The sequence below is a fragment of the Tympanuchus pallidicinctus genome, unplaced genomic scaffold (assembly GCF_026119805.1).
Source record: "Tympanuchus pallidicinctus isolate F22 unplaced genomic scaffold, pur_lepc_1.0 scaffold3, whole genome shotgun sequence".
Classification (NCBI taxonomy): domain Eukaryota; kingdom Metazoa; phylum Chordata; class Aves; order Galliformes; family Phasianidae; genus Tympanuchus; species Tympanuchus pallidicinctus.
Window position 1 is genome coordinate 44112034 of NW_026294747.1, and position 24891 is coordinate 44136924.

Genomic DNA, 24891 nt, shown 5'->3' on the forward strand with positions numbered 1-24891 from the left:
TCACAGAACTGAGGATGATTTATGTCTATGAAGCTCTCTAGACAGGGAATGGGCAGATATTTGTATTCAGAAACTTCTTCTCTTTCTCCTCAGCTTTGGGGAGTCCATGCCTAGTGCGTAGCACACAGGCCTGCTGAACAGTGCTTCCTCACCATAGCTTGGTAAGGAATACCAGAGGGACACACAGACATGCTGGTTCATTATACTAACAGACCTCAGCCAGCAACATGGAGGTAGATAACTTAAGAAGAGCTGCTAGCTACCAGCACTTTGGTAAGAAAGGACTAGATAGTCTTCCAGTTATGCTAGAGGAAAAAGAACAAGTATACTTACTGCTGTTAAGACAGATGATGATTCTGGCTTTGAGACATTGTGGCTGTTGAAGAATATTGATTCTCTGTCTGAAATTAAAAGAAGGTAGTAAATAACTGTAGAGGATTTTAATTTCCAAAGGATGAGTGCAATGAACAGCAGATGGCACTGCAGCCCAGGGAATCCAGTCTTGATCAATACTAGATAGCTCCCTGCACCATCTGCCCTGAAGTGTGCTCCTACTCACAGCTTGGCTATGAGCATAGGCAGCAAAACATGGCCAGGGCCAGCCGTGCTTTCCAGACCTCAGCCCTCAGTTAAATAGAACTATGAGAGGTTAATAAAAACTAGTTTTGATTCATCTATTAAACACAATCAATTAATAATGAAGTTAATTTCTACCAATTTGATACATTCTGCTCAGATGATAAAGCTTGCTGGCCTCTGACATGACGTTTAAGAGAAGCCACAGAGCCACGTACGATAAAGATGGGAGAACCATGAAAAGCAAACTTAAATCCACTCTGAAGTCTCAGACTATCACGTACTCCTCTTGCCTTTCCTCCCATTCAGAAAGCCCCGTATTTTCAGACAGTCAGCTCCAGGGAGTGCTTCACAATTGTCAGACCTGTTAGGAGGGTACTTAATAGCCCACAATTCTACTGAAATTGGAAAGAAAGCCAGACACTTACCCTAATCTGCCCACCCAACGTATTTTACATAAGCTTCCAGACAACTTTAAGGTTTTACACTAATGGATGAGATACTAGCAAAGGAATTTTTAAAAAGATGCCTTAACATATTCTCTTCCAGCAAAACCACAGCCAGTCACAATATCTTATATGAACACAGCCTACTTCAGGACACATAGCACACCTAAAAGTAAATATATCCAACCTACTGCCACACACCCCTACAGACAAGGTTTTTTACCAGGATCCTGCTGAATCCCACATAAACTAACAAAGTATGCCCTTGTGAGTGGAAACAATAGTGAGCACACACTGATATATTAAGATTAGCAGAAATCACTATAAAAAGTCACCAGAAATTGGTACTTGTTTCTTCATCTCCATCAGCTTAATCCCTTTCACTCATTTTTCCACTTGCAGGACTCCATCCACCATGAGCTCCAGGGAGCACCAAGCACCTTCACAGCCTGTGTACACTTAGTGTGGCACAGCCTGAAGAAGACACATCTTTGCCTAAGAAGGACCCTGTCTGTATTCTTACTTCTGCTCACTGATAGAGAGATCCATGCCCTGCTAATTCCTTCTCACCACTGAATGTAGATCTCAGGCCCATCAAGGGGAAGGAATTCTTCTTCCATACAGGAAATTTTAGAATCTTCTAATGAAAATCTTTAATGTGACTGCTCTCCAGTAACATATAGGAGGATCACTGTTCTTACTGACAAGACCATTCCTCCTGTTCTCCAACAGCTGGTATCCACAAAATAAAGAGACTTGCACCAAGGTTTACAACAATGGGCCTCATATTTCGGGGAAAGCACAAGTGAGTTTCAATTTAAACACACATATATAATCAAGGTAAAAATAGGGAAAGGAAGTTCTGAAGCCATGTAATCCAGGAAATCCTCTCCAAAGCACATTTATAAACAAACTCCGGAACAAATGATGTGACCTTACTAGGAAATCAGAGAATTTCTCCAGCTCCACACTTCCACATTACACAAAACACTGTTCCTAACAGGTAAGACACTGTTTACTGTTGCGTAAATATTTACTGTATAAATGTCATTCATATATATTCCAGAGTATGTGAGTTATCCCCCTTCTTATTGAAATAATACAGAAGAAATAACATATAGGAACCAAATGTCTTCATTTAATCAACCTTCTCAAAGATTTTTTAGAGCTTCCTTCGAGCTGTTTGTTGCTAAGGCTCTAAGAACGATCGCTTCCTTGTAAACGAGCACAATATACCTGAGATTCCAGCAGAGAAGTTCTTTAAAGATGGTCTTTTCACCACTGTGTAGGATTCCCCAACTACAAACACTTTATACAGCACAGCATTGTGGTTGATGAAGCTCTGAATGACACAAGGCGGGCGGACAGCTTTCAGACCCTCCTGGTTGAAGATGATCGCCATCTGAAAACACACACAGTTGTGCACAAGTCTTTCAATAACTTAATATTCACCAACAAGCAGTGAGGGGGAACATGTACTGGTGGATATACATTGACCAAGTGTGGATCCCTTCTTAGCAGCAAGTCCCACATTATTACATTTCAGTGACACAAACTCTTCAAACACAACTGATAGCATAACTTTCATTTTCAATGAAAATTTTAATCTCAGCTCTTCATAATTTCATTTACCCACTTCTGTTAAGAATGCTACTGGAATCACAAGTTTTTAGAAGAAAAAAATGATAAAATATGTGACCATTATAGCCAATCATATCTGTGTGAATATAAGCTTGTGTCATGAGAATAACAGAAGCGTGAAGGCGTACATCTGTGTACTAACAATATAAGTTTTTCTCTGCAGCAGTATTTCCTGTGGCTTGGGTCAGTACACTGGCAATGTCATAAGCAATGGGGTCTCACCCACATGATCAGATAACTTTTTCCAGCACCTAGTATCTCTTACTGCTAGGGAATTTGGGGCCAATGATTTTCAGTTTTGACCCATTATTCCAGATGCACAGTTCCCCTCAAGGAACTGTAAAAAATATGCCCCAAAGGAAGTCATTTATAGGGCCTTTATGATGAACACCAGGTGTCTCAAACAATGGATTTGATCCTGGATGGTGCAGAGAAGTATTCTGTCAAGCCAATGTACCTTCAGCATGTTATACTGTTCTTTGCATAGAACCTTCCACCAACTCACCTGCGTGCGTATCTAATTATCATAAGCACTGTTTTCCACCTTGCAGGTTTGTAGATGGGATGCAAATGTGTCCATGGCTCCAATGCAGAAATGGCAGCAAGCACTGTTCTGGCACAAGCTAATGAAGTTACTTTATACCCAGGTGCCCCTAAAAGCTGTGAGGATAAACTTAAGTTTGTTCCCTAACCTAAAACCCCTGAGAAAACTTTGCTCTTATTATCTGAATAGGAATCTCTCCTCATCATTTCAGTGATGCTGGGCCTTGTTATTCAGAGACACACAAGAAAATTTTGTCAGTCAGATGAATGTGAGTAAGAACTAACCAAGACCAGAGAATCTGATGTCAGGTTTATCTTCCTTCCCTCTGAGCACAGTTCCCTGGCACAAGTTAGACCATCTTTGGGTTTGACAACTGTAAAGCTGTGAAGGCAACAGCTAACCTTCCATCTCTTGTGCCTGCATCTACCTCATTCAGTGCAGGATGTACATTTGCCATAAAAGCTCCTTAGCTCTAAAAAATGAGTTTTTCTTCATCCATATTAGTATTTTCTCCCTGTCCTCTTTGGGCCTAGTCTTTTACTTGTATGTAAAAAAAAACAGCCCAGAGAGGTTAAGAGAATTCCTGTGGGTCCCACAAGAACTCCACAGCAAGGTACAGAATAACATTGGAGCTTCTTGCTTTGGTATGGTGCAAATGAGTTATCTGACCATGTGTTTCCAGTCAGTTTTTGTACCTTCTGGCACAAGCTGTATCTTACTGAAGTCATAGAAATTGGAAAGATTTTACAAAGAAACTTTTCTGCTTTATGTTCTCTCACTCCTAATTTATATTATATATGATCAGCTATTCATTTGCTGTACACTGTACTGTCATACTGAATTCTTGATAACATCTCTGTTCCTGCATTAAAAATAGTAAATTTAATAGATTTTGTTGATCCAAAACACAGGCATGGTAAATGATGTAGTGACTACACATTTATAGTTAAAAGTCTGAGCATTTTTTTTTGTTGTTACCGATTTAATATTCTGCTTTGCTCCTTATCTGGTAGACCACATAGGACCAGAGAACCATCTGTATATAAGCACAATAACTCAGGAGATTAACATTTTCTAAGTTCATGTCAGTATAAGCATTCAGTGCCTACTTGCAGCTGATACTCTTATGCTGTCTCTTACACCAGATGCCAGCTGTTTGACACACAGACTGAATCTGTGATTAGTGACAACTTGTGCAAGAAACCTACTGTAACCAACAGCATCGTCCATCAAGACGATTCACAGCAATAACATAATTTGCCTTTCACTGGTGGCAAGAACCACTGTTCTTTTCTCCTTGTGCAAAGACAGCTGCCTTTATAATATCTACAATATCATGCTGGTAAAAACTATGTTGTTCTTATCCTCCAAGTGTTTTCTGCAAATAGTTAATTAATTCTTGGAAACCACTCCTTCAGGTACTTATCACTTTTTGTTTTGGAACTGTGAAAACCCAGAGAGTTTGTATTCTCAGCACAGAGCCGACCTAAGCTACTAGAAACCACACGAAACCTTTCTTCTGCAAAGCTATGTCTTGACAGCCCCATAGACTAGCATACAACCCATAAAAACTCTCATGGTGCTGTGTTATGCTGGTTCATTGGGATGTCTCATTCCTTCAGCATGCATGAATACAGATCCAGGAATTTGATTGCAGGGTGTGCTTGCCCTTTGTCATCTAGCACAGACCTGCTGTATCTAGCAGTAACTTGGGAATAATACTTTGTATCATAATTTTCAAATGGCATTACTTGTTACAGATGCAGAGCTCTTCTAAAGGCAAACCAAAATACCTGGCAGCAAGAAATTAGCATGTTAATGGACTTCAGTCTGAAAAAAAAAAAAACCAACCCACAGTGGTTCCCTACTTTTTACTCTTGTCTGCTCAATATTTAGAAAAATAAACATTCTGCACATGTTTTTTCATATCATGGATCTTAGTGATGTCAGCTTTACCAAAGGACAGTTGTGTTTCAATCTACTAGCAGCTGGGAAGGAGAACCTTAAGGCATCGTCTGTTCATCGTCTAACAGAAATGATGCTGGCAAAGTGGGATTCAAATGCTGGGTTGGCTGATGCAATTTGCAGTACAGAAGCGACGTGGAACTGTGGGACACGAATACTAACAGCACCTGACCTAACTAGTTTGTGCATTCACAGCAAATTATGAAGTCTGCCAGACAAGGCTGGCACCAAGCCCAAATTCAAGCCCTGTACCTTCAGCTGTCCCTGCTAGCCAATACTTGATCTTTCTGACTAGTCATCTAATGAAGAAAAGCAGATTTCTGACCAGATTGCATTCTAGTTTCAGTGTCAACTTTGCAGTGGGAATATCTCTACAAATTATGCAAATTACCAAAAGCCACAGGAGGAGCCATTAATAAAACATGCAACCATTTCTTCTAGAACTACTATCTTTGAGACAGACTGTATTGTAAACAGACTATTTATTCTACATTTCCCTTGCCATTACTGCCCATAAAATAACATTTACAAGACAGTTCTTCTCTGATTATAAATATATGTTTGGATTACTCCTGAGAACACAGCAATTTCAAAGTTTACTAAATATGTAAAATGCCATGCTAGACTTTAGGGCTTTTTTCCAGGAGACCCTTTTTTGCTCTAGTCATAAGTTCATGTGATAAAACGCAGCATACAATTATATTTCAGTCTAATTTTTGCTCAGAAAATGGAATTCTGGTGGAGGCATGTCTGCACTGTACAAAGGAAATATTCACCAGGGAAACAAAAGTCAAGGCCTAATTGGACAGGCCTTGAAAGCTTCGCACATTCCAGATTGCACTTGTAGAGGAAAACTACACAGAAAAGTCAACAGAGAACCAAGTCTTAAATTCATTACCGACCCAGTCCCAAGTGCTCTCAGGAACGACAGCAAAAATTCATAGCAGCTGCTCCAGCAAACTAACAGAACTGTCTGTCATGCTTGTAAAATGATACAAGCCAAGCTTTAATGAAAAACCTAGCTGCATTTTTTACAGCATTGTCCATTCAGAAGTTCGGCTGTAGGCATTCTGTTCATCTAGACTGGCATTTTACTTTAGGGCCTTCACTTCCCAGAGATGCTGCAGCAACATACTGCACATTTCAGGAGCAGCTGGGAAACCTGGAACAGTGACCATGTTGCTAACAAAGGAAGCCAGGCATTCTTGGAGCCAGCAGGGAGGACAGGATTCTTAAAACTGAGCTGTGGTATGCAGGAAGGCAAGAAGCACAAATGGAAAAGAATTAAATCAGGACTCGACTTGCCTAAATTTAGAGGAAGCTAAGCTCACAGAGAATGCACTCCTTCCAGGAATACATAACCGTTTTAACTGCAACTGCCTTACGGGAATGAGGAAAAGCAGATAATGCTACCAGTTCCGTTCTTCCCACAGCTTCAACCACGTTATTACAACCAAACATGCCTGGAAACAGACACTATTTGCTATTCCTGTAGTTCCACTAGGATCCAGCCTGCCTTTATTCACATCTCTGCTTCATCTGCAGCACAAAATCGTTTCTCACCAGTACTATGTATATTTTGGAGGGGAAGCATGGTGGGGGGCAGAAACCCCCACCCCCTGGTGTTATCTCCTGCCAGATGAGAGGCTGACAAAGGAGATGCCTTGCAGACAGAGCTTGACAACAAACTGTTGGAAGCAAGTGTACAGTTGGACGAGTAGCATGGCTAGGCTGGTACATTATAAGTATTACAGTTAGAAAGATTATCATGCTGAAAAAGAAATAACCCAGGAAGGAATGCTTACCCGTATCCAAGGATACAGGTTCACAGTGGAAAACTCCAAAAAGAAGAAATCTTCAGAAAGAGATCTTTCCCCAGTGGTAGTCAGCCCTTAAGTGAGGTCTAAGAGTTTGCCTTCACCTGTGCTCCCATGGCTGACCCAGTCCTTGCCTCAGGTGCTCAATCAGTGGTTCAGGCCATGACTCAACAGTTCCCAGGCAGCAAGAAAACTAGATAATAGAAGCTTGAAACTGCTACAACAAGCTTTTATATCAGGAGTTTAAAGATAGATTTGGCTATCTTTCAGATAAACCTAAAAAATACTGGTGTTATTAAACCCAGTGAAATGTGTGGGAAGGAGAGTGGTTTGGGCAATGCCCTCATTCTGCCTTCCTAAAGAATCAGAAAGCACCAGCCAAACTGCTGCAAGAGGAGTGAAAGTAAAGCTGCAAGAGTTTTTAACTCACCTCATGAGAGTTGGTTCCATGGGCCACTCTGGTTTTACAAACTAAATTAAAAAAAAGAAAAAAAAAACTGAGACAGGACACACAAAATCCTTACAAATCCATTCCCACCCACACTTACAATCACTGGAGGCACTGACTGTATCAGATAATACTGACAGCCACTGCTTGAACAGCATCCTCAGTCACTGCAAAGTTTAGCTTGCTCTGACATCTGCTCTCTCACCTACCCCCTGGAACTGAGATGCAAACAGAGGTCATTTGTAGGGTGAGACAGAGGTGGGAAGCTCCAGAGTTAGTGCCACTACTGGTACTGCCAGCCTGCCCACTCAGAGGGCTTATCCACACATTCGTGGTTCTGCCTGAGGCTGAAGAAATTTACCTGTGCCACAAAAAACCCACTGTCCTGAAAACAAGGGAGCTGGGACACACTGGAAATCAACTGCTTTTCCTGCTTCCCTCTTCCTGGGGAAGGGCCAGAGACCAAATGGTCTGAACCAAAATAAGGCACAGTGTATTTTTTCACAGAAAAAATTGGAGGGAGACAAAGAAGCAGAGAGCTCAGCAGTTCTTTCTTCTCCATATTCCTTATCTGCTATGCATATCTACGCAGTTCCCATTTCCATAACAAAACTGGTAAGAGAGAAGAAAAAAAATGTTCCTGCTATTATGAAATCAGGAAAGAGCTGAAGATCCTGGGAGCCTTTGCACATGATGTGCAAAGATGGTATTATTTATATGTTAATCAGAGGAGATAAAACTTGCATGTAGTGAGGAGGTGGACAGGACAAGACTTCTCTGGGGGATGCTGGAAGAATAAAGCTGCTGGGCAAGAGGACAGGCAGCTATGAAAGGTAGATGCCCTGCACTAGAGTCCAAAATAAGTTGTAACTGGACATTTTGGAAAGTGGTGCATGATGTCTGATAGACATAAGCTCTGTGAAGCAGGAGAATTTGGAAAAAAAAATTAAATAAAAGAATCAGAAAAAAGCACTCCCACAATGTCACTCTTGTTACTTTTTAAATTTTATCATCATTTAGAGGCACTGACTCAGGCCTTCTGAATACACAGAATCATATAATGGCCTGAGTTGAAAAGGACCACAGTGATCATCCAGTTTCAATCCACCTGCCACAGGCAGGGTCGCCAACCACCAGACCAGGCTGTCCAGAGCCACATCCAGCCTGGCCTTGAATGCCTCCAGGGATGGGGCATCCACAACCTCTCTGGGCACCCTGTTCCAGTGCGTCGCCTCCAACAAAAGCGGATAGGGAGGAATTTTATTCCACATCCAATCAAACTGTTTCAGAGCATCTGAATTAACAGCCTGTACACTCTGGCAATGAAATACACTCTCCTGCAGTGTTGGTCACGATGTTCTTTGGGGAGTTTGTGGAATATTGCAAATCTAACTGAAGCACCAATTCAAAATCCATATACATACTGAATGGGAATGCCAGTCCATTCTTCTCTATAAGCTGCAAGGTATCTTCTCCACAGGCACTTGTCAGCTCCATAAAGGGTGGTGAACAGATCCTCTCATCTGTAAGACAAAATGAGCCCAAATTAACATCAGGGGTTTAGCTTCTCAGCTGCATATTTATAGGCTCTCTTCAAACTAACTGCTTCTTGGTAGTCAGCTATACTTTACTAGTTGATATTAAAACATCAGAAAGACTATCAGCCAGACGTGGATTTGCAATTCTGGAAACATTTCAGAAGATATAAGGCCAATTTTTGGACACACTGAAATAGAAATACACAAGGCCTACATTTTCTCAAGTAGGTAGGTAGGCAAAAACCATTACTCACTCAGAAATACATAACTGCACAAGCTGTAGCCATGGAGTAGAAAGACATAGGGATGCTAGCTTTTAGCATTTTACAGAAACCTGTATAGTTAGCAAGTGTGGTGGGAGCAGGCAGTCTCTCAAAGCAGGCATTGCCACTCACACATGTGGATGTATTTCAGGCAAGGTGAGAGACATGCAATACATCTCACTGTTGGTTGAGACATCTCTGTCATGAAAGCAGTGCTCATCTGGTTCAGCAAAGCTAGAGATGGAACACTGCTTTTCATGGAGATGCCTTGGCAAGACTGTTCAGTGGACCTTGATTAAAGAGAAAAAAATAAAGAAACCATGATAAAATTTAACAGAGTATTTGCTGTTGATGTTGTGCTTGTTCAGATGAGGTTGTGGGATGGCTGAAGTCAGAAACGCCACCTTACTGATTCAGTAGATTGAACTGCTGTATGACTTATGTTCCGTTTGCTGTAGGAGAACTTTAATTCCCCAAGGCATACAGCAGGAATGTAGGGAAGGTACAGTAGGATTCAAAGTGCTTAGTCACAAAACTCCACCTCTCAGGGCTGGGTTGCAATATCAACTATAAAGAGGACCTTCGCTACAGCTACAGCTCTGCAACAGGTTAGAGAGACCAAAGATTTTGAGACAAAAGCTTGACATACATTGACTAAATCAAATCAAGAACATCACACAGACAAGAGCAACCACCTAAATTACCTATTCAAAGGGGACAGTCTTAAAAATACTGTTTTTACTGTTTGACTTTGGAGTCACAAATGAGTCATAACTCAAGTTAGCTGGCAATATGGAACCACAGTTCAGAATGGGTTTGCCAAAACTCATTTACGGGACTTATTTGAAGGGACACCATGTGAAAACTTTTTACATGATGAGAACAACTATACCTAGCAAACTCAAGTCACAGGTTTGTATCAGCCAGGAGTTTTTCTTGAAAACAAGCAAAACACGCCCTACTAACATCCACATCAATACCAGTGAGCACAGAGAACCCAAACATGTGGAGGCTACACTATGCAGAATTTAGGAAGTATATGTAAATTAAAACCCCAGTTAAAATCCACTTTATACTCTCAGAGTACTGTATATTTAGAAGCTACTTAATAAGCACTGTCAGGATTAATACTTTCCATTTTATTTTAAATATACATTTATGCATTTTCTCTCATACAGAAGGGGAAATAGCAACACCGAAAATAAAAGAGAGGCAAAGCTCTTTATACTTTAATATACGGATCTCAATAGCTGCTCCAGTGTTCTGAGAACGTACGAGAACTCTAGCCATTAGCAACACTATTGCTACAAGAATTTTTCTCTGAAAAGACTATTTTCAGACCTCCTAAAAGGAGCAGAAACATTGATGCTTTGAGGTCAACCTTTAAAAACTTAAACAAAACATCCCAGACTTCAAAATTTTCAGTTTGCTTCTATGAAAACAGAAAGCAGCATCCAAAAGTGACAGGTACTGCAATATTTACAAGCCTTTGCCAGAGTAAAAGAAAGTTCCTTCGTTGGATGAATTAAGGAATCAGATTTAGTTTACAGATGCTTGGGAGCAACTTTGCCTTGGCAGCTCTCCCACCCATATGCTTAAGGCTCACAAATAACTTTGCCTTCGGAGTGCAAATGAAGAGGGACGTATGGTTCCATCTCACCTCCCTCCACTGCTCTCCCCTGAAAACAGTAATCGGAGACAGGACGTTTTAGTGTTCCTGCCAATTACATGACGTTTGCATGGGGAGATGAAGAAAGGGGCAAACAGTAATCTCTTTGACACTGCACTTACAAAAGACCACTTGCATCAACAAAAATTATCAGAGAAGACTCTTAGCATCTCAAAGTGCTCCTGCAGGCTTTGCACAGCAATGGCATTTTCTCCACCAAGAAGGCAATTCTAGCTCACTAAAGCTGCTTGAACAAACCATTAATTCATGGCTATACCTGAGGATAAACAACACTCAACCCAAGACTCCAGTACAGCCTACAGCTAGAAGTGCTGTTCTGAGTTTAACTGCACACACTGCAATTCTGAAGGTGGCTGTCACTTTATAAAAGTTCTCCAGCTGTCAGTGATGATCCTTTCTTCCTTCCAAAGGCAGCAAACAAACTCTGAAGCTTTCTCTCATCACTGAGCTCCTATTATCAAAGTGAGTGCAGTCTCAGCACACCTTCCCTGCCCTGAGGTCCAGGATAGACATACAATTCTATGTCTGAAGCTCAATCTCAAAACTGGGTTTAATCAGCACAAAATTACACCATACACTCATGTGGTGCAACAAATAGCCACAGGCACATATAACTTTCTCTTATCCTCCCACAACAGACAGCAGCTGCAGCAAAATCCTACAGAGCACAAATTGGGTGCACGATGCTTGGCTACTGCTGCTGCCTCTTCCTAAGCCAGTAGCTACCAGTCACCATGGGGAAGTACTGTTAAAAAGGAAATAATAAACATACAAACAAATGAACATAACAGTTTAGAGGTGAGAATGAAAGACAGAAATCTGGCCCTACTGCTGACTCTGTGTTGACACTGACTTTTCGGAAAAGACTATCGCATCTTCCATCTTTGGCGATGCACAAGTGCCCTTAGTTCTCAGGAGTCTTACAAACACAATTTCTATGCTCTCCATTTTGGACTGGAAAGAAAAACTCAGGCACTTCCTCCTCACAGTGGGTGCATGCTTCGAGTCACACGACCTGCAGATAACCATCGTTATCAGCCCCATCTTCACGCGGCCTTTAGTGAACAAAGATATCAGAAAGGAAAATCTCTCCACGTGTCAGAGGAGTGCGGTGGTAAAAGAGGCTACATACTTTTGCAGGGCACGGTTACAAAGTGATATTTCTTTATTTTTTCCAAGTGCCTGGTGGTCTGTCAGAGACCTGCCCTTGGAAACTTGGCCAGGGCCTACAGGTAGGCCATGTCAACTCACAGCTGCCAACTTGACAGCAGTGAGAAAGGGCTGCTCTTGGCAGGGTTCAGCTCTTGCTTCAGACAAGTACCAAAAACATCTGTAGCATTTTTTGTTGTTAGAAACAACACATTGTATTTAAATGTAAGGTCAAAATATCACTGTATCCCTCCTCCTGTCTTTGTCCTTAACTTTATGGTAAGTTTTGGTACATAGTTTGTGGTATCCTGCTTTCTATATATTCTTTATATTCTTCTCTCTTCATAACTGTATGATCTCAGGTGGCTTCTTCTCTCCTTTCTTTTGAACTTTCTACATTTTTTCCCATCCCATCCATATTTCTTCTCTATGTCATACTTTATTAACTGCCATTTCTGTCCTTCTGTTGCTACCCACACCGAGCCCATTCCTCCCTAACTTCCACATGGAGACCATGGCTGAGATCACGCTGACTGCAAACACAAAGCAACAGGTGATCTCTGAAGCCAGCAGGGAAGCAGTCATTGCCAGGCCACCAGTGATGGCTGGGCCAGACAGTAATGGCCTCCTGCTATGCAGATTTGCGGCACCAGACATAAGCTTTGCCAAAGCAGTGATCCAATCCCATGGAATAACACGGGCATTATACTGGATGAAGTACAATGAGGATAACAGGAGAGACTGGGATATAAAGATGTGGAAGGTGCTGAGTAAATACTGGTTAGGGAAAAAAGTTTTCTGGCTTTGAGAACTGGCTGAAACCTTAATGCTTGGGGCTTGTTCAAACGAGGTGGTGAGCAGTGGTCCTCCACCCAGGTTCTGTGCACCAACGGTAGCCTGCAGACAGACTGCAAAACAATTACAAAACACCCTAGTCCCCAAAAGAAAGAAGGTATGAGAAGTCCAGAGCTGAATACACACTGCCATGCAGCAGGTAGATAAATCAGATAAAGGTACAGTAAGAGTAATACATGTCCGTTCTTAGTTTAACCAAACCTTATCTGATAATAAATGGAAACCACTGTGACAGCACCATACAAGACAGGCCCTGGATGGTATTCAAGGAGGATCAATGGTCCTTGTACTATAAATGGTTATAAGTACTGACACTTAGGGCAGCTGCGAAAAAAGCCTAAACCAGAAGAACAAGACAAACCATAAAATATATTCCTATTCAGATTTCTTACAATGCTGGAGATCTAAGACAACAAATAATAAACTAATTCTAATGCAGCACAAGAGAAGGCCTGTAGTCCCCTGGGTATGTTACAGACTTGTCCTGAAGCATACAAATGTGTGACACCTACTTCTGTTTAGCAATTAGAAATAGAGCACTCTTGAGTTTCTCTCTGTGGCTGGAAAGGCTATCAGTTTTTTTCCAAAGAAATGAGGTATACAATCTCCACATCACACATAACTTCATACAGAAAAATGACAAAACTGCTTTTGAAAAGTACTGGTCTCTGCTGTAAACACTCATTAAGATAACTAGGACAACACCTGTGTCAAAATCAGCACTGGCTTAAATCAGTCACCACCAAATGCTCACAGAGCAAATGTTATGCTTTAAGCTACTTAAATGATCTGCAGCAGACCTTATCAAACTCTGAGCTTCCTATTTTAGTGTGAAAAGCCACTCTAATAGAATAGTTGGCTCAGTGACTTGAAGATGCTTAAGCTTCTATAAAAATAGAGATGTTCAATAAGCCATGCTTCACTGTAGCTTCCACTGGTTTGCACTGTTGCACTCTGCCCATTTGGGAAAGGGAGGATGTACAGCCAGTGCAACATCTTTTTCTCCTAATACAATAAGGGGAGGAAATCTGAACTTCCAGCTCACCCTTGCCTTCTAAGTTTATTTTCAACAAGAAAAAACAACTCAAAGGTATTTTAATTTAAGTAACTACATGACTGTGGTTCCTCTCCTCTCCTCTCCTCTCCTCTCCTCTCCTCTCCTCTCCTCTCCTCTCCTCTCCTCTCCTCTCCTCTCCTCTCCTCTCCTCTCCTCTCCTCTCCTCTCCTCTCCTCTCCTCTCCTCTCCTCTCCTCTCCTCTCCTCTCCTCTCCTCTCCTCTCCTCTCCTCTCCTCTCCTCTCCTCTCCTCTCCTCTCCTCTCCTCTCCTCTCCTCTCCTCTCCTCTCCTCTCCTCTCCTCTCCTCTCCTCTCCTCTCCTCTCCTCTCCTCTCCTCTCCTCTCCTCTCCTCTCCTCTCCTCTCCTCTCCTCTCCTCTCCTCTCCTCTCCTCTCCTCTCCTCTCCTCTCCTCTCCTCTCCTCTCCTCTCCTCTCCTCTCCCTGTATTTAACCTCTGTAAACTTATCAGAGTTTTGAACCATTACTTCTACAGTCATGTAACCCCCCCTCACACTGCTTTCTCAGACACTTAATTTTTCAGTTGAAGTTTCATTAAAACCAAAATTTCAGTGTTTATCAGGCTTATTCTTTTGCACTAAAAATAACCTCAAGTTGTTTTCACCTCCATTCAGAAATTTATGTTTGTGTGAAATGTTGGCAGAGCAGATTTAGCTCAAATATACATTGAATCATATATATCACTGAAGAATCAAATCATAGCTGAATAACCATGAGTTAAGCCTTTTACTGTTAAGTCTGGAGGGGGAAAATTACAATTCTTACAATAAAACAGCTGTATCTGGGGTGTTTTTAGCAGTGTATTCCAAAGACACAAGAGGGCAGAGCAAACTTACCTTTGGGGGCATGATGCTAACTTTGCCAATGCTTTAAATATAAGGAATTGAGCACTAACTATGCTAAATGGAACATCTGCAGAAGCAACAGTCTTCATGTCTAATAAACTGGTGATTTTGAAGCATCTGGGCCAAGTGAAGAAATCTCACAACTGAATATTAATAAGTATTCAAAACTCCCAAGGAACTTGCCATTCATATCCAGTTTAGGACTTCTAGTTACAGCTTTTGAAAATAATGAATTTGGCTTACATTGGAAAGCAACGACAGAAGTTTATATAAAGGAGAAAGTCAAAGTAAAGGCAATCTGACGGATGCTCCCTCAGGTTCCTCTGCTGAGCCCTTCTTCATGGAAAACCATTTCACAAAGTTATGATCTGCATGGTGTCCTCTCCAATCTTTTAAATCTTATGCCCACTTTCCTCACTAAAAAGGGTGCTCCTTTCTTATTCCCAAGAAAGGAATTCACCTTTCTCGGGCAGTTAGGTTGAAAGAAGTAGTTTGCAAACAAACATTCAGCTTACTCATTGTGATTAAGCCTCAAGGGTATTTGGAAGCACACCAGTGCAGCTACAGACTTGCCTTAAGTTAAAACAGACTGTGGTGAAACTCGCTCATTGGCACTGCCAACAATGTGAGCTCACGGAAAAGCAACAAGTTCAGAGGTGAAAGATTATCTCATCCCATTAAGGAGACAGATCAGAGGAACAACTGGGAGATGTGTGTTGATCATCAAATAACCTAATTTTTCAGCAGGTAAGAGCAGTTACCCACCACGATGCAAACAGAAGGGACAGAAAGCTTTGCTCTTCAACTTAAACACCTCAACTCTTTTACAGTTCCCCTCTCCCCCCCCCCCTATTTTTAAAAAACATGATTTCAGGTGCTTATAAAATGCAGTATATTGGCTATGCTATATGTTTATTGTACCCCAGAATTAAAGCTTGTTTCCAGCAACGTAGGAGGATTAACCAAAAGTGGACTACCTACAAGCTTCCTTCCCCTCCTGCTTTTTAGGTTTCAGTAGCACCACATGCAGAGGCTCTCAGGGAGTCACTTGGATGTACTTGGCTACAAAAAATGGGAGAAATGGACCCACTTTTCCAGAAGAAGGATATAATCTTCTGGTGCTTCTAAGACACTCTGTAAAGAACAACCTTAAGCAAAATTTTCTGATAAATCATAACAAAGTGTAGAAAAAAAATCTGTTAGAACCACCTATATTGAAACTGTAAGATTTATTCTGTACAGTGATGAAGCTGTACCAAAAACTCAAGGGATCATTTTACAGGCTGGAACATTTTCAGTGATATGGGAAGAATGAAAGCCATTCTCCTCAATAAGAAAAAAAAAAAGAAAAAGGGATTATTTGGTAAGTTCTAAGAAGAATTGATCTGCATTTTTATCCCAGTAATGTCCTACTCAGAACCCCAGCTTTGGAAGTACTGATATCTGTGAAACTCTAAAGGGATTTCCAGAAGAAAGACAACGCAAAATCTGTTCTGTAAGCTTGCTCTATTTTAAAATACAAATGTAAGGTTCTGTGTGAATACCTGAATCCCACTTAAAGGCCACTCAACTGTCTCTAAGCAGTGGTGTCTATGTGCTGTGTTTCACATACTTACTCATATAGCTTAGTGACAGTAATGACTGTCATTCTGAAGCAAGAAAAGTCTCAGAGTTTAGCACTCTTTCCAACATGCACTACTTTAGTACGCAGAATGATAAACGTGTCTCAGAACAAAGAGCCAGTGTCCAATTACAACTCTATCCTGTGAAATACCTCTTGCCTTGATGGTTCACTGCAACTCATTTCAAGCTTCCTCCACCCAAATATTGAGCCAAGAAACTTAGAACTAGTACAAAACAACTTGCAACCCAAATTCCCATCCTCAAACTACACACATTTAGGACAGGAGCTGGTGTACCTGTACACCTGTAGGCCTGTATACCCCTGGCCTAGATGGTGGTTTAGAACAGCAGATGGTGGTCTGCACTTAACCTGTATAACCACACACTGCTTGAACACGGCCAGGGAGCACCAGATTTTGTGCAAATACATTGTTACACAGTACACTTTGGAACTGGAAGGAAAGGCATTAGCACGAGGGCCCTTGTGTTTGAACAGATAACATAGCAGCAAGGAACCTCACAGTCAATTGACACGCCTAAGAAATTCAGTTCAAAGCAGAGCAGCAGTGGGATGCTATTCACACTCAGGAATCTAAGGTGGTCTTTGTAGGCTCAACACTGAATTCCTTACTGATTTTATTTGCATGTAATGCTACTGACTTAATTAGGTTATTTTCAGTAGGTTGCAGAATCTAGCTCTCAATGTCTTACACAAAGTACACAGTCTATCAAAAAATAAAACTATCACTGAGAATGGTAGAGGAATGATGCCAGCCACGACACAGGCATTTTTTTCTTGTCCGTGACAGAGTTCACTTCCAGACATTAGAGTATCCAGAAGAGTAGAGAGTCAAGGGAAGCTCTTTCTAGCTTTAATCTAACAGGGCTGATGGCCTTTAACCAGATGAGTTTAATGAGCTTTTGGAAGATAAATCCTGTGAGAGACTAGAAAATGCATGTCCCACGCTTTCTGAAAATGCCATTTCCAACTGGTATGTGCTGGGTCAGAGGCAAAGCAGAAGTCCTAAGGCTGGTGAACCAGCGATACAGCTTGCCCCAAGGCAGAGGCTTCTCAGGCCACACTGAGTACCATAGCCAGACGGAGCCTCCAAAGCAGAGCCTGTGCAGCAGCTCTGCTCCAGCTCAAAGCAGGCAGAGCAGAGCTCTTGGCTTCTAGTCCAGGCTGCACAAATTGTAAAGGTGAAAATGTGAACAACTACTTAGTCCTTACTGCCTCACCCCCTCACACGTGTACGAGTATACCATGCAGCAAGAGCTTATATGCAGATCTATAGAACACTGCAAGATGTTGGGATAACAATAATTGGAGAGGCATGTCACTACTGCTGTACTAGTGAGCAAAGCTGACAGCAACTGAGCAGAGTGCTTCCAGTCAGACATGGGTCTAGCTCAAACCTAACAACATGGGGCCATCTCGGGGCTGTGAAGCCAAAAAGATTTTCCAGAGACATGGTGACCACTGTTTTTATTTGTGTTTCACTGCGTAAAACAGATTCCCAGAACAAAAGTGCTAGCAATGGTTTTCTCACTGCACCATGAAATGAAAGAAAATAATGTAGTATTTCAGAAACAGCAGGGGAACTAACTGTTTAGTCTGAAACAAATATCTTTAAACAAGGATGGAGAAACCCAACCAAATCAACAACATACGCAAATGACCACAAACCCTAAATCTACATGTGACAAAAAGGTAACTTCCTGACCTAACAATGCCTTCACTCAGGTTAGCAAATATGCGGAATGTTTACCTTCTACAATGCCCATAGTTCACTTTGTGGGGTGGAAGGAACATCCAAATTGATATTTTGTACTTTTGAATCTATAAAATTTGAAAAAGAGGTCATAGGCAATTACGAAACTCATAAAAAACCATAATCTTATTAACAGAACACTGGTTCTCAACTCAGAGGGTCCAGTTCTGCAGTTGCCTGCCATGGGCACAGCTGGAACGTGGCTCATGTCCAAAGGCTGCTAGGCACAGCTGCAGCTTGATGGCTTCTCCAAATTGGAGTGGATAGGGCCCATTTTGAAACCACCAAGAAGAAATAACTTTAAACAAACAAGCTACGGCTATTTTTATTTAACACCAGAAAGAAAAAAAGCAAAGACTTCTTTACATGGGAAAGTTTTGTTGGTGTATGTTTTTCTGTTACAATTATGTTAGTACAACTATATAGCAGAAGAATGAACATGCACCACTCTGTTTACACTGTGTTAATTTCTTCCTTTAAAAAGTCCTCAGATGGCCTTGCACTCTTCTTCCTTCTCTAAATAACTGCAAAACACTCTGGGTAGACATTGAAGCATTCCCGCACTGCATCACAGATGACCAAAATGCTGTGCAACTAAGTGAAGCTATTGGAAGGCAAAGATCAGAAGTTCTTCTTGGCTACCCTAGGAACCACTTTGTTTTCACGGACCATTATTTACCTTATATGTTCAATAGTTTGAGATTAATCACTCACAGTCACATCTATCTCTGCCAGTGATTGCAGAAGAACGCAGACACTGAAATGTGTATTTCTGTCTTGCACTAAACAGTAGTGCCCTGTATATTCTGAATACACGAAGAAATATATACTGTTCTCTGGTCTCAGTTACTACATGAAGCCAGAATTCATGAACCTGCCATCACCTTCTGTCAAAAAATCACAACAGCAAGAGTGGAGGAGATATCCTTATGCGAAAACACCCTGAAATAAAGCCCAGGAATGACAACGAGCTTGTGGCTGACTTGCTCAGTTTATATCTAGCAATGCTAGTCAGGATAAACAGTCTCCTGAATCACATTCTCCACTTCAGCAACGATTAGCTACAAATAATCTTATTAGTTCAATCTTCCTTGTTTAAAAGAGAATGAAAATATTGGCCTGTTCCATCTGAGTGTAAGTACATTTGTGTGGTTTCATCTTCGGCTCCTCGGCACAGGCTTGCTTGCTGCTTAATGAATTTTTTGCTTATATTATATTAATCTTGCATTACACCTTCTGCATAACTGATTGGTGTGGACTGAATCATCTTTTTTCTATGTATCTTCATACAGCATTAGGCTGGAGGAGCTGTACCAGCTTCAGCAAGTAGTTCCCATCTGCTGACATAAAGACCAAACATACTGAGGCATATACATATTTGGAACTGGTTGATCCATTTAAGGCCTGATATAAGAGCTATCTCTGTGACACATAAAACCAAATTCAAGCCAGAATTCAAGGTTTATGGGAAATACTCAAAGGTTACAACACTACTAAAAAAAAATACCCTTTTCTACATACAATTGCCTCTTCTTCATTATCATCCTCTTGTTTGCCTTGCTGTTAGGACTGTAGCAAAGAATTCACCATCTCTCAACCCAGGGGTCCTTTTGGTAAAAAACTGTCCTCACACTGTGCTTGCCAGTCCTCATAGGGGACCTCCAGCCCTCTTCCCTCTTTCCCACAATCCCAGGACACTTCATTCCAGTGCCTCATCTGTTCTTCTGACTGACAGCTCACATCCCTTGCCATTTCTGACCTTCCCCTACCTATCTACCCTGCCACCTTTTTAAGTATTTTCTTAAAGATAAACTGTTTCTGAGATTGCTCTAAAACCATGTCTTTCCTTAAGCCCCCTCTGCCAAAACTCAAGCTTACACATCCACTTTCTTCCCTTTCCCTGGATGGCTGGCTCTCTTTCACATCTCTTCTCTTCTATATAATAGCTGGAAAGATGTAAGGAAATGTCTAAAGTATGCAAGCCTTCTCAAAAAGACTGATAATACCTCAAGAGGAAGAAGCCTTAAATATCAGGAAGGAATCAAAGAAAACTGAGCTAAAATACATTCAGAGTGAAATGTTAAAACACTGAAGGTTGCTGAGTGAAAGCTTTTCTATTAGTAGCTAACTATCCACAATTCCCTAGAAGTCCTGCATCTACACTGATAAATAAGGGGGACAGAGATTCCTAAAAGGACCACCTATCTCATATCCATCCATTAACAGGCTGCTCAGAGACGTTGTGGATACCCTGTTGCTGGAGGTGTTCAAGGCCAGGCTGGATGGGGCCCTGGCAGCCTAATCTAGTAATTGATCTAGTGGTTGGCAATCCTGCCCATGTCTGGGGGGTGGAACTAGATGACCTTTGAGGTCCTTTCCAACTCAAGCCATTCTATGATTCTATGATTAACTAACCCTTACAAAGGGGGCTGGAACCCTAAGAAACTATAATGAACAAGCAAAGCTTTCCCCTTCTATAACACCCATCAGCAGGATGCATGACAGTGATCTAGAAAAGGACCCAACAGAAGATGTCTTGAGCCACACTGACATTTGTTTAGGAACCACCACCATACTGTGCAGCTCAGACTATCTGATCAGTGAAGAGGAAAGTTCCACTTCTTTTCAGTGTCAACTCTCAGTTTTCACCATATTCTCTTCCAAAGGAAAAGAAACATCCTTTGTCTTCAGGAAATGCACTTGATTGAGAAGCAAAGAATTCATTTACACTCGTTCACTGTCTTCCCACCTACATTTTCGTGGGTGGCAAGAAAAGCGTGCTGAAATTCTGCGCACTACACAGAACACATCCTGCACAAAAGAATTTATGAGTTACAAACAGGATAAGTAAAAATCACAGGCTAAACTCTATTCTTAATTATGCTGTAATCAAAGAAGCATTAAGGACTATCCGGTCTGAAAAATACTGGATTTCTGCAACATGCCAGTTACAGAATCTGAGCTCGGCTGTGTAGGTGGATTAGAAAGTTATGGAAAGAGCTAAATTCTTGGCTAATTTTCAAGGAGGGAAACATTGCTAAGCTCAACAAACTAGACATCTCTCAGCATGACCCATCATGATTTGTATAAAACATCTTTGATTTAGTAGACATGCTATTTCCTTTTTGTCTAATGTATTTAATGACCATTTTCCAGTCTTCAGGAATCTGGATAGTCATTTTCTTTCTGACAGATTGAGAATGTGAGAACAAAGTCAGGGTGATAGGAGAGACATTCATGGTAACAGCATTTCCAAAATGCTGAACATGTCTGTAGATCAGGGAAAGCTAAATACTTCCATGGCAATTAGCAGATTTCTGAGAGATGCAATCATGTCTTTCATTCAAGACTTTGCTAATCTGATTCATATTAAATGAAAAGAGTTAGCTTGTATTTGCAATGATTTTTTTTTAGGGAGGCAACAACAGTAAATACTGAGATGAAACATTTCAGCCAGCTAGAATGCATGTGAAAGAATGCTCATGGAAAATGCAGGCTTCTGTCACTGATGTACGTTTCATTTGTATAAATTTCAAACTACAGGAAAAGTTTCACATACATCAAAGATTCTCTCAACATGCCTGGACTATCCCCAGAACTTCCATGTTACTCTTAGGGATGTCGAAGCAGACCTTCAGTAAGCTGAGCAGAGTAACAAAGGGATTCAGAATCAGGTTAGGATCAGAATGTAACAGCAATTCTACCAAGTTCTCACACAGCACCTCTCATTTGGAGATTCCCCCTTTTCACAAAGGCACTGCTCATCACCACTGCATTCTACAGACACAAAATAAGAGACAGAACACTAAGAGGACTCCTCTACAGAAGATTCCAAGACAGAGTGGAACTCATCTTTTGTGTGTGACTGCACCTGAACCAAGAGCTTCCCAGCTCCTAGGCCTGAGCCACCAGCTACTCCCAGTGCAACAGCTGAACAGTGTTTGTCGAGACAGCTAAATACAGAGAAAGAAAACAAATATCGAAGTAAGAAAGTGCGGTGGAGATGTTTATAAAACCATGACCAGCACACACAGTAAGTAGTTTAGTTAACAAACGTTACTCCATTGAAAATGAAGAATGTGATCCTAAATAATACTAAGACATGCAAGGATGCCCAACAAAGAATCAATGCTGTGCCTTATATAAGACTTTTTTCTGTTTCTGGAAGCTCAAACCCTGCTCATTTGTTAGGTTTTCACTTCATGTTCTTTACCACACAGTGGCTTTTTGGTCTTTGTGCCCGCAGATGATTCACATAATTCTAACTGTCTCCAGCATGATGCAGGCATACAAACATGCTCAGCTCTCATTCTCAGATACAAGGATCTGCATATCCATGCTCAGAGTACTTCAGAAACAAGCCTGACACGTGTTGTACAAAACATCACTTTACTGGAGCAGGAAGGCTGCCCTTTCTGACTTCAGCTCATATTTGGAGAAGATGAGATTATGCAAACACCAGACTTCTAAGACCACGGATTTGTCCTGACAAGACCATTTCAGCTTTTCTTCCTCTTCCCTGAGGCCAGCACTGGCGCCATTCATTAGCAAAAACCCATGTGCCATGTGGGAAACAGCAAAACCAAGTGTATACAGCTTTTCTGGGTAATTTCCATCTCTTCCCATTACTGGGGAAAAAGGCATGTGAAGATATCAGGCTGCTGCAGTCAGGATGCTGTACATGCTACACTAAAAAGCAGCACCAATGCATTTCTATCTCACAAGGAATAGAGTTTGAAACACGACATCAGTAGCTTCTCTCTGGGATTTAACATGAAGGATGCTGCCACTTTTCAGTGCTTCTAAATTCAGCTCAGAACAAATGGAAAAACACTAGGAAAGGAATTCTGTGTATTCTAAACAAGCATACATTAGCACCCTACAGGGGCACAAACCCTGGCAGTACCAGTCTCTGCTCTGTTCCAGAGAGTCTGACTATTAGTCACATTTATGCCCTGACTGCAACAGCCAAACGCTGTAGTTGGACACATGAGACTTGTACACACAATTCCAGAAACTCATTCACCCTGTGCCAAATGACAATGTACTGCCAGCTTGAGGGGGATTCTCCCTCCAAGAGCAGGGGGTATATTCTGTTTCCAACATGTAATAGGACTCAGAGGAGACATAAAACTTGGCACCAGGCGGGAGCATCTGAAGCAGCAGCCTGACAAGGTGCTTGTCCTCGGGAAGCCCGGAGTCCTAGCATGACAACAGGAGGAAGTACAGCAAGTCCTCCTCATGGCGTTTGCGTAGGAAGAGAAATCGACTGCACTGCTGAACTGAGAAAGCAGAAACAAATCAGAGTGCAAAATGAGAGAATCACAGGAGATGCTAATATTTTCCTGTCTTTGGAAATGCAACATCAACATTTCAGTCTTTTTCGTCAAGCTCTTAATAGTGGTCTCTTTAGGTTACTGAGGATTGTCTGCGCAGCCTATAGGAGAATACAAAGGCAAGAAACTGTCAGGAGATTCAGTGTTTTACTCAATGTGGAGAACGTGCCAAGCTTTTTGTGAACAAAAGATTGCAGGTTCAGTAATGCTGCAGAAGAAATGACTGAGATGCTGGCTGTGTGTAGGCTCTGTCACTGCTTCTGAAAATGCCACACGGCTATGACTGAGGCAACATTGAATTGGGGCCCCAACAAAGAGCACACAGCTGTAAGTCTGCCTCACTCACACAAAAGATCTGTCACTGCTGCAACTTCATTTCACACATTTGTGACACTTACTTTCACAGACTGCACTGCACAGAGCAGGCACCCTGTGTACTTCATCCATCAGAGAGCAACAGCTCAGCTCCCACGTGGGAGCAGGCAGGTATGAGCAGAGAGATGAAGTTTAACACTGCTGTTTCCTCTACATGAGAGTTCACAGAGGTGCCGCAGCTTAGGGCACTGACTGTCATCATTACTGGAGGCAACAGCAACTGAACACTCCCTGTAGATCTGAACTATAATCTCCCTCCGCAGTCCTACTTGGGATACAAGGACACAGGCTTGCCTTTCCAAGGGACTAAAGGAAGGTAACCATTGGCTCCAAGACTCATCAATGAAGAAATCCCCCAAACAGAGAGACCCCCACCTTCCCAACAAGCCTTCTCCATCCACCCACCATTTTATGGAGGTGATATGAGTCTGGGGAAGACAGCAAGCATCTACTGATGCTTCAGGAGAGGACAGAACACCTGGGATAATCACACTTACTTCAACTGGAAGTTATCCATGACAGGACATGCACGTTCCACTGGGACAACCAGCTTGGGAAGCCAAGGCAGCTCCATCACTGGAGGAGCCAGGGGCTTGATCCTCCTGCACTGTGGGGTCTGAATCTTACTGCAAATGAAAGCAAAAGCATGCCACTTCCCAGGTAGATCTGACCCCAGCACCATAGGAGCAAAGTGCAATCCTGAGAATGATGCTACTGCTGTGGCTTATGCTAGTGAATGCAAAGCTGAAGGCACCTCCAAGCCAAGGCTGATAATAGCTGAGAGCCACGCTTACTGTCTGAAGTTCAACCTCCTCTTCTACTTCATGTGTTATACTCTACTCCTGGTCTTTCTGACTGAGGCTGTGCTAGCTGCTAACTGACTGCTTTTAAATCTGCAGGATGACTCCTACTCTCTATGCCACGAAACAGAAATT

General features: G+C 41.8%; 1 protein-coding gene across 2 annotated transcripts in view; it reads right to left on the minus strand.

The window, feature by feature from the left end:
- The window catches only part of ITPK1 (inositol-tetrakisphosphate 1-kinase), a 133620-nt gene that overhangs the window by 13241 nt on the left and 95488 nt on the right, over window positions 1-24891 (minus strand). For both annotated transcript variants that reach the window (XM_052693152.1, XM_052693153.1), the window contains exons 6-9: window positions 8862-8960; window positions 7420-7460; window positions 2259-2424; window positions 334-401 (exon numbers count right to left, since the gene is read on the minus strand). In XM_052693152.1, coding sequence (XP_052549112.1) covers window positions 334-401; window positions 2259-2424; window positions 7420-7460; window positions 8862-8960 — 374 coding nt within the window. The remainder of the gene's footprint in view (window positions 1-333; window positions 402-2258; window positions 2425-7419; window positions 7461-8861; window positions 8961-24891) is intronic.